This window comes from Helobdella robusta, assembly GCF_000326865.2.
Source record: "Helobdella robusta unplaced genomic scaffold HELROscaffold_3, whole genome shotgun sequence".
NCBI lineage: Eukaryota > Metazoa > Annelida > Clitellata > Rhynchobdellida > Glossiphoniidae > Helobdella > Helobdella robusta.
The window spans coordinates 2364820-2375540 of NW_008704501.1; the positions used below are offsets into that span (position 1 = coordinate 2364820).

A 10721-nucleotide genomic window follows, 5' to 3' on the forward strand; every position below is an offset into this window, starting at 1 on the left:
GAGATATCTAATGATTGAAAGAATAAATTAAAGAACAAACAAACACAAACAAACAAACATGAACAAACAAACATGAACAAACAAACACGAACAAACAAACATGAACAAACAAACATGAACAAACAAACATGAAAAAACAAACATGAACAAACAAACATGAACAAACAAACATGAACAAACAAACATAAACAAACGAACATGAACAAACAGTTAGAACATGACAACAAAACAAACCAAAGTATACAGAATGAAGCCGACAGTAATATAAAGGAACATCTGAAGTTTATAGAAGAATAGTTTGAATACAATAAAAATAATTGGTCGGCGTAAAAACATAAAAAATACATAAAGATTGACTCAGTCAGTAGTACCAATTAAATACACACACCACACCCTCACACACATACATGGAATACATCGTCGCGTTCGACGAATTGTGTCATTGATGAGTCCTTTGATGCGAGAACAAGCCTATTCTTGATGAACATCGACGACCACAGGATCCGCAAACCCACACCCCTGTGCTGTTACCATTCCGGGCCACCTGCTTACGCCGTCCTATTTTTCCAACTAGAGCTGCAATGCGCGCCTCCTCAAAGGCGGAAACTGCCGCTTGTGAGCGTGTCTTCCACTGTGAACGCTCGAGCGCAACGACACCCAAGGTTTTAGAATCCAGTCCGACTTTTTTTAGGTTTTCCTTCAGATTATCTTAAAATCTGCGAACTGGACTGCTTGCAAGGCGAACTCCAAAAGCCAGCTGTCCGAAAAACACCTGTTTGGGAATTCTTGTGTCCGGCATGCGGATAACGTGTCCCGCCCAACGAAACTGTGCCTGTAACAAAAATGCCTCGATACCCAAGATACCACACATTTCCAATACGTATATGGCGCCTATAAGTAATCCATGTCTCACATCCATACAACATTGTGGTTAACACAACTGCCTTATAGACAGATATTTTAGTAGCCAGCGACATACCCCGTTCCTTCCAGAGTCGTCCACTCAAACCACCAAAAGCAGCACCAGCCTTGGCAATCCTAACCGTAATTTCATCATCGATTGCAGTAATGTAGGAGAGGTAGCTACCAAGGTAGCAAAATCGATCCACAGCGTTCAACTGCGAGCCACCAATAGTTACGATGGCTTTAGAATCCGACGAAATAGGATAGCTTTGGTGCAGAACCTCTGTTTTCTTCCTGCTCACCGTAAGTTCAAACCTTTCTGCAGTAGTGTGGAAACAGTTGAACAGAGCCTGAACTTCACTTTGTGTATGTGCAACCAAAGCGCAGTCATCCGCAAAGATCAGGTCGCGGACTATTGTGGTTTGTGTTTTTGACTTTGCTTGTAGGCGTCTGATGTTGAAAACGTCTCCATCCATGCGATAGCAGATTGGAATGCCCTCTACACAATGTGGAAAGGCGACTCGAAGCATTAGGGAGAAGTAAATGTTGAACAGCAATGGAGCCATGACACACCCCTGCATGGTACCATTCGTCACCTCAAAGTCCGGGGATTGATCACCATTTTCAACTACGGTTGCCCTCATGCCTTCATGGAAGGAGCGAATAATCGACACTAAAATCGGAGGACAACCGGTCTTTTTGATACATTTCCATAACGCTGAACGGTTGACGGAATCGAACGCCTTTAAATCTATGAAGACGAAGAAAAGTTCGCGTTGTTGCTCACGACATTTTTTTTGAAGTTGTCTGGCAGTAAAAATCATATCCATAGTACCACGACCAGCCCGAAAGCCACACTGACCCTCTGGAAGGATACCAACATCATTGACGTACTTGGTTAGGCGGTTGACGATCACGCGGGCCAATATTTTTCCAGGAATCGATAGCAGAGAAATGCCTCTGTGATCATCACAGCATGAACGATTCCCTTTCCGTTTGAATATGTGAATGATAAGGGCATCCTTAAAATCTCGAGAAACCGATTTCCTATCCCACATTTGAAGAGTTCTGCCGGCAGCCTGTCCAAACCCGGAGCTTTTCCATTCGACATTTGGGTGATTGCTTTTTCTACTTTAGACAGGCTAGGGGGATCATCGAGATCACCTGCAATGCTCCAGTCAGGCAACTCAGCAAGGACTGAGTCATCAAACCGGGATTCTTGATTTAGCACACTGTTGAAGTGTTCAGCCCAACGAGCCAGGATTCCATGGCCATCCTTGATGAGTGTTTGACCATCTTTAGACAGTACCGGGACGCTACTGGAGCTGCGAGGACCAAACACAGTTTTCAGATTTCTGTAAAATGATTTCATGTCCCCGCGGCCGGCCGCTACTTGCAATTCATCAGCTCTGGCAGACCACCAAGATTCCTTCATCTGACGAAGCCTCCTCTGTGAAAAACTGCGTGCTTGCGTGTAGCATGCTTTCTTGACGCAGTTGCCCCTGTCATCTATCTAAGAAAGATGGGTGCTGTGCATGTTGTCCAGCAGCCCACGTGCCTTCGTATCCTGATTGTCGAACCAGTCCCTATGCTTAATACGCTGATATCCAAGCACATTAACCGCAGCTTTCTCCACAATCTGCTTGAAATCTGACCATTCTGTGCTCTCATTTGTTGAAAACTCACCACACAATGCTTCGCGGAACAAATTTCTAGCTGACGGTTCTGTTATCCGAGTCACATCTAGTTTGGCTTTCCTTACAGTTTTGTGATGCCTTCTGACTGGTTTAACAGTAAGAAACACCGACATCTTGATGAGGCGATGATCTGACCACATTGTTGATGCTCGCACCGCTTTAGTTAGACGAGCGAGACAAAGATCGCATTGTCTGATAAGTATGTAGTTGATGAGATGCCAGTGTCCTAAACGTGGATGTTTCCAGCTAGTCTTCTTCCTGTCAGCCTGTTGGAAAACTGTATTTGTCACCACAAGATTGTGCTCTGTACAAAATTCGAGGAGCATAATTCCATTTGAATTTTCCCTAACAAACCCATTTCGTCCAAGCACTTTTGGCCACAAGATGTGGTCTTTACCTACACGGGCGTTAAAATCACCCAAGACAAACAACTGATGGTTGTGTGGTGTTGAACGAACAGCGTCACCGAGCTGCTCATAAAACAAGATCTTCTCCTCAAAAGTTGCTCCAAGCGTTGGCGCATAGCAGCTGATCAAGGTAGCAGTGTGACCACCCTCCAGGTTGAGCTGCATCCTCATTAGGCGTGGTGAAATACCATAAGGTACCTCATGTACAGATTTCAGGAGTGTGCTACGAATGGCAAAGCCCACTCCACCAGTACGCACCTCACCTGCAGGATGACCTTGGCAAAAGAAGGTGTAACCAGCACCTCTCTCCTCAAACTGTGCTGCTGCAGAGATTCTTGTCTCGCTGAGCGCAGCAACATCGATGTCATAACGCGCAAGTTCACGCGCAACAATGGCAGATCGACGTTCATGACACCTCCCAAGATCCAACATTGTCCGGACGTTCCATGAAGCCAAATTTAAAATTTTTTTTTTCTTTTGACCGCATAGTAGGATACCCAGTCAGCCGCGGTAGGCTGACAAGGTCGGCAACATATTGGCTAGCTTTTTTTAGAACAGATTTTTTAGTCCCCTCTCCGGTTGGAGAAAGCAGTGCATCCCTGGATAGGGCTGCTTTGTCACCCTGGCAGGATACGAAAATTGCTGTAGCCATCAGCAACAAACGACCATCACACCAAGGCCGCCTGTGTGTTGTGTTGTGACTAGACACTGCCAGTAGTACCCTCTACCTGTGCCCGTCGCCAATCGCCGCAGGACTTTGTTTGCACATCCATTCAAGCATCAGACCACCAAGACCACCTTCACACTGGTTGGTTTAAGTGGAGCATGTTTGTGCGGCATGCTACATGGATAAAACTGCGGTGCAGTTTTATCCTCGTAGCCAACTATCCTGGCTAGATTTTTAATTGGGTTCACTCCCAGGCCTTTCCCAAGCGTGGGTATAGCCGCAAGGCTGCGGAGGTTTGAAATCAGAGTTTTCCTTCTCCTAGATGGTATTTCCTTACGAGCGCCATCCGCCCGGAACCTGGTTTAGGCGCCAGTAACTCGCCTTCGCCCTCTCCTGTTAGTTAGTAGCAGTCCCCGCCACGTGCAGGAAGGAGTAGGATTTCGATGGTCGGAGCGCGCACGCTACAAGCCTTTGGTGGCATTTTGTAGAACTGGGGAGTTCAGCCCCCAGATCATTACCGGCAAACCATCGCGTTTGGGGGCCACACACATACACACACACACACATACATTTATTCATACACAAACACACACATACGCAATACATTTTTATATAAACAAAGTTGAAGCAAAATAGTAAGAATGATGATGTATGTATTTAGCACAAGCATACATTATATACAAACAAAATATACGAATGTAATGAACAAAGATAAAACATTGTGTTCTTTTTCTTTGCTTTACCTACTCCCCTTTCAACCCTTGTTAAAAATTTTGACGCATCCTACAAATTTTACTAAAAAAATAACTTTTTTAATTTTCCAATATTGCTGTTTGTTAAATGTCTAATGAGTCCACAGCAACCACATCGTCACCATCAACCGAAACATTTACGTCTCTTGCAAACGCGCTCTTGTTTTCTTCGGCAAGAATATGAAACAAAAAATTGATATCCACAATAAGGAAAAATGGAATGAGCAAGACGCTAAAGTTGTGTCTGTCGCGAGTGAAGCGTAGAAAGAAGATCCAGGTTATTAGTTCTGGTGAGAAGCAGACATCCATCTCTAAGGAGCAATCAACATGCTGCATTCTTCTACTTTTCACTCATATTACATGGCTTCTTATTTTTCTCTCCGTCACTCATTACCAATTGTAAAATCATTGTCCGTATCATAGCGAGGATTGTTTTGTCAGAGGCTCCTTTCTGCTTTGGTTTGCAAGGTTGCTTGTAGCGTTCATGCGTTTTTGTTATCTCAAATGTTTTTCATTTTCAGAATTTATTGAGAATTTCGAAATGATTTGGTTGAAATGAGTTGGCATTTTTAACTATTACCTCCATCATAAATCAACATGGTACTTTTGCTGATTAAAATACAATAAAATTTTATTCTCGATGTAAAAATGGACATCTTTAAATTTTAGCCAAAGTTTATTAAATTATAGAAGTTAAATAAATTGAAGTAGTTCGATTTAAACAAGCAATAAATTTAATCAGTCAGAGAATATGAAAGTTTAACGAATATCATCAGTCAATTAAAATTTGTTTGTACATTTCAAAAACAATAAAATTAGAAGGCTATTCGTGATGGATGCACTCTTTGAAAAGGTAGGTAGGGATCACAAATTTGTGACAGTGTGACAAGAGTGGGGTGGGAAAATACCTGATGTGACATCCCGTTTTGCCTTTTTTCATTTCCATCATTACTGAGTAGAAATTTTGCTGAAAGTTTGATGATAAATAAGTTAATAAAAATTACGCATCAGCAAAAAAATATATTTCCTTGATGCTTTATTTTTCGATGCTTTATTTTATTTTAATATTCCTTTCATGAAGTTATGAACGCGCTCGTCGGCATTCAACGCAATTAAACGTCTTCGATTTTCATCTGTCATTCGTCACATGATTAATATGCGTGAAACATTTCAAGTCGCTAGCAGTGAAGTCGCTACCTTTCAAACGAAGGATCAAAAATTGTGGAATATTCTATGTGGGTGGATTGAAAATTCGTGACGGAAAAGAGTGAGAATCAAAAACCGCAAAAAAAAACGTGATATTCTTTATGAACAGTTCTCAAGGCAAACTCCTATGATTTTAATTTCTCATTGGTATTAGTTATTAATCTCTTCGGCACTGCATGGCGTTGTTGCCCACAGTGCAACACACAACACAGCGCCGATCGCGACAACACAACATTTATATTTGCTTGCAACGACCCAACATCTACATTGTTGAAGAGAAGCTGTAATTTTATAACACGGTTCAAACTCATCTAATGTATTTAAGAAAACCTCTAGCAACAAAGTTTCAAAAGAAATTCAACAACATAAATTGATTCGCAGTTTTGTTATTCCAAATTCAAAGTGGTTATTGAAAGCGAGTTTTGCATTTGAAAGATAATACTCTTTACCGCAACTGCTTAAACAAAACTGGATTTATTGGGCTTCTGATTGGCGTCATGTATTTTTGAATGATTTAAATGTAGACGAAGATCTCTGTTGAGCCGGTTGTACTGACTGCTCTGCTGAATGAATATGGCATGAAGAGGTTTCAACATGTTTACTCAATTTCGTTATGCTAACAATCTATTTATACAAACTTGGTACGTTGGTCTGGTGTTTGCATGTGTACTGTTAGGAATATCTGTTTGTGTGTGTTTGATTTTATATAAATATGAGTGTGTGTGTGTGTGACGTTGTATGTGTGTCGTTGTGTCTGTGTGTGTGTGTTGTCGTTTTGTGTGTGTGTCGTTGTTTCGTTAACGGTATGTCAACGTGCTAGAATGTGCGTGTGTTTGTTTAAACATGCATTTACGTGATTACGTATGTGAGACGGTCGGCATGTGCGAACGTTTTCGGCATGTGCGTCAGTTTGTATGTGGATTACGGGGGAAGATTACTTGCGTGCGTGCGTGCGTGCGTGCATGTTTGGTTCGTGCTCTGATGTACTGCGTTGCATGCAAATGTTGATGGCTCGTCGCTGAAAGGTCAAGCCATTTAATATACTTCCGCCAGCGTAATTAATAATAATATTTATTTGCTGGCAGTCATTAGGAGCGTCTGTGTTGTACAATGTACAGTTTAATATTAACGCTCATTTGGCACAGTTTGTCTATGCTTTTTATTTGAGGTGCTTATTAGTAATGTCTGTTGTGGACAATTTGAAACTATTTCCTCAAATCGTTTATTCAAAGATTGGTAAGCCTTTATTTAATAAAAATAAGACTTATAAGACATTAACAAAACGTTCTGTTTGAAAATATAAATTAAAACTCCTTCTCTGAGTTAATCACAAAAAAGTGAACTTATTTCAAAATTCTTTAATTACAGTAGCATGCAAATTTTAACTGAAATGAAAATATAAATATTAATCAACAACACAAATACACAACGATACAATTTCAACACAACAAAAGCATTAACAGACAATCCATTGTTGGGACAAAACAACTGAAGCTGCAAAATATCATGCTCAACACAAAACAACAGGCTCATGAAATAAAAACTGCTTTTTAGTTTTTGTACTTGAGCAACAAAACAAAAAAATGAGAACAAATGCCGTCGGTTCTAACCGCGCAAAAACAACACACATCCGTAACATTTGCTAGTCATACAGACTCCCACATACACACAACACACACACACGTACAAAGGCGTGTAGTACACTCAAACACACATGAACACACACACGTACACACACAGGTACAAAGGCGTGTAGTACACTCAAACACACACACGTACACACACACACACATACGTATACAGAGGAACTTTGCATTCCATTGTAATGTAACGTAATATATGATGACGTCATTTATAGTTGGGCAGCAGAGATAGAGCACGTCCAGCGAAGAATTCATTGACGTTCCACGTTTGCTTTCATGACGTCATCTTTGATCAGCATGTTACGTCACGAACATGAAGCCACGTGATATCAAGTTCATGCTATTTCAAAGTTGCTGATGTCATAGAGCTTCTTTTTTATATGTGAAAGCTTATTCCGAACAGAATGAAATATTCGTCTCATGTTTCGTCAACTTTATCAACGTCTGACTTTATCATTTTTTGACACATGCATCACAACATGTGATATTTGATTGTGATATACATTGTGATATCTGATCATGATATATAATGTGATACATTGATTGTGATATACAATGTGATATATAATGTGATACATTGATTGTGATATTTTCAATTGGGTGACTCAATCTCAAACATGTTTTCTTGTTGTAATCATCATCTCTTGTAATTTCATGCGCACACCGAATCAGGTAGCATTGTCACAAGTATTTCTTTGCTTCATTAATTAAAACAAACAATGTATGTTATGTGGAGCTGATCATAGACGCTTTTACGCAATCAGTTTCTGCTTTGCTGGCAGAGCATTTTAAGCCTGTATGATAATATTCATTTATTGGACAGAAATGTTTATTTCATCTTGTCATTTTTTTAGATTTAAATGAATATTTGTTGAAATTAAACAAAGAAAAATCCCCACTGTGTTGTGTTGCCTGGTGTTGGGTTAAAATTGCAGCTAAAATTCAAAACTGCTCATCTTAAATATCCATTTCGCCAAGAATTGAAATATCAAAAATTTTGTTCGTGCAATTTTGTTCTGTGTTGGAATGTTGAAAAATTATTTTAGAAGAAATAACTCAACAGAAAATTTATAAAATGAAATTAATGAATGATGATTGGAAACATAGTGTGATGGGATTGCTTCTATGTTAATTTTTATAATTGGTTCAAATATTGAGGAAAATTTTGTGACTGAATTTCTAAGAACACTCACTGGTAACCTGCACAACTCGTTCATTGTTTGCATGTGTTTAACGTCTGCACGTTTGCATCATTAATTTATTCATAGGAACTTTAATTTGAATTTGAACAATCTGCTCAGGCGAGTTTCTACAACAAATAAATTTGATGTCGAGGTATATTTAAAATTAATTGAATTGAACTTATTTAAATGTTATATTTTTATTTATCAAATATTAATATTTAAATCTTGTGTTTATAAACAAAGTTATAAAAAATAAATAAATACATGCAACAAGTGTTGTCGAAACGAATGTAACCATGCACGTTCCATTCATGCATGTCACTGTATTGCATTCTTTTACTTAAGTAAAACTAAACATCATGTTGAACAAATTAACAAACCTATGAACAAACGAACCAACTAACAAACGAACGAACGGATGAACAAACAAAAAGAACGTCGAATGAACGAAGGAAGGAACAAAGAAGGAAGAAACAAGCAAACAAGAGAGAGAATGTGAGTATGTGATGAACAATGAACTGTGGCACTTGAACAAACATTAAAAAGTCATTTGAAATTTTCATTCCTACAATCGATCCTTCTTTCTGCATGGCTGGCAGAGTATCAGGTTATGTTTGATGTGTGTGCGTGTGGTTGTTTGTTTATGCGTCTGTGTTTGTTCATCTGTATATTTGTTTATGCGTCTTTGTTTGTTCATGTGTAAGGGTTTGTAGGTGTTTTTATACTTTTGTGTGTCTGTGTGTGTGCTTATTAGTGTTTGTTTTTACGTTTGTGTTTCTGTGGATTAGTTTATGTGTTTGTTTCGGTGTGTTTATTTGATACTGTGTTTGTTTATGTGTGTGTGTGTGTGTGTGTGTGTATTTGTGTGTGTTTAATAATGTGTACATTGGTTAACATGTGTGCCTGTGTGAGGTTGTGCATGTGTGCATGTGATTATCTCGATGTAATAATAAAGGCTTGCATGTGGGCATCCACAAATTAATGTACGTGATGTTGTGTGGCTGTGGTTGCGTCCATAGCAAATGTATTTGCTCCTAGGTTCGCTTTTAAAACTCGTATGAATCATTTGAATGCAACGTTTATTCTTGACAAGTTAATGAAATTGTCTAATTAATTATAATTCACCAGTCTCATGAAATGAATTTAATTAATATTAATTGTGTCAAATTATAAAATCGTGAATAAATTCATTTTTCTGACGTTCTAAAAATGCCTAATCGTTTCATTATGTATTCCGTGTATGTAGTGTTTGCGATAGATTGTTGTATATATGTAGTGTGCGCGTGTGTGCGTGTATGTGTGCGTGTATGTGTGTGTGTATGTGTGTGTGCGTGTATGTGTATGTGTATGTGTGTGTGTGTGTGTATGTGACTATATATATACAAACAGCAATATCACTGCTCTCACCCTCATTTCCTGTTCGTCGTGTATAAAAGGAAACCTAAAAAAACTACCAGTGACCATCATCATCATCAAATTGATCGTTATCACCACCATCATCATCATCATCATCATCATCACCACCATCATCATTGTCATCATCATCATCATCATCATCACCACCATCATCATTGTCATCATCATCATCATCATCATCATCACCATCATCATCGTCATCGTCGTCATCGTCGTCATCGTCATCATCATCATCAATTTGATCTTTATCATCATCATCATCACCATCACCAATATGATCATTATCACCATCTTCATCATAATTTTTAATCATTTTTTTCAATAACATCATCACCATTACAAACTCCTTCATCCATAGGCGTAATCATTGCCATTTATCATCCTCATCGTTGACAAAATTTTAACTTCATGAATTTTTTTCCATACTTGTAGATGTTTAAGATAGTGTTTGCATGTGTGTTGGTCTGCTGTACTAACAAGTTTCGCTGATGACGAAGAAGTAGATGATTATTAAAATGATGATGAAGAAGACGAAGAAGTAAATGATTATAAAAGATGATGATAATTCAAATTAAAGGTGCCAATGATTGTAATAATAATGACAATAGCAATGGAGAGCTTATGTGATAGCAACAAAAGTTACAATGCTGAAACAGTCTGCTGATTATCTGCTGATCTGATGGCGGAATAAATACTCTTTCATCAAATAATATGATGATGGGTATGATGATAACAAAACAATTGCGAGTAAATAACTTAACCTGTGATGGAGGTATTAGTGTTGGATGCAATGATGAGTGAGAAATATAATGATGATGGGGGACAGCCATAATTTTGAATAATAAT

The 10721-nt window shown here is 38.8% G+C and overlaps 1 protein-coding gene across 1 annotated transcript; it reads right to left on the reverse strand.

Moving 5' to 3' along the window:
- Positions 1 to 2416: 2416 nt before the first annotated feature.
- HELRODRAFT_65195 (hypothetical protein) lies at positions 2417 to 3172 on the reverse strand (the record flags this gene model as incomplete). Its single annotated transcript, XM_009021151.1, has 1 exon — positions 2417 to 3172. One exon carries the CDS (start codon positions 3170 to 3172, stop codon positions 2417 to 2419), a length of 756 nt encoding a protein of 251 aa, XP_009019399.1.
- Between the last annotated feature and the right edge of the window lie 7549 nt (positions 3173 to 10721).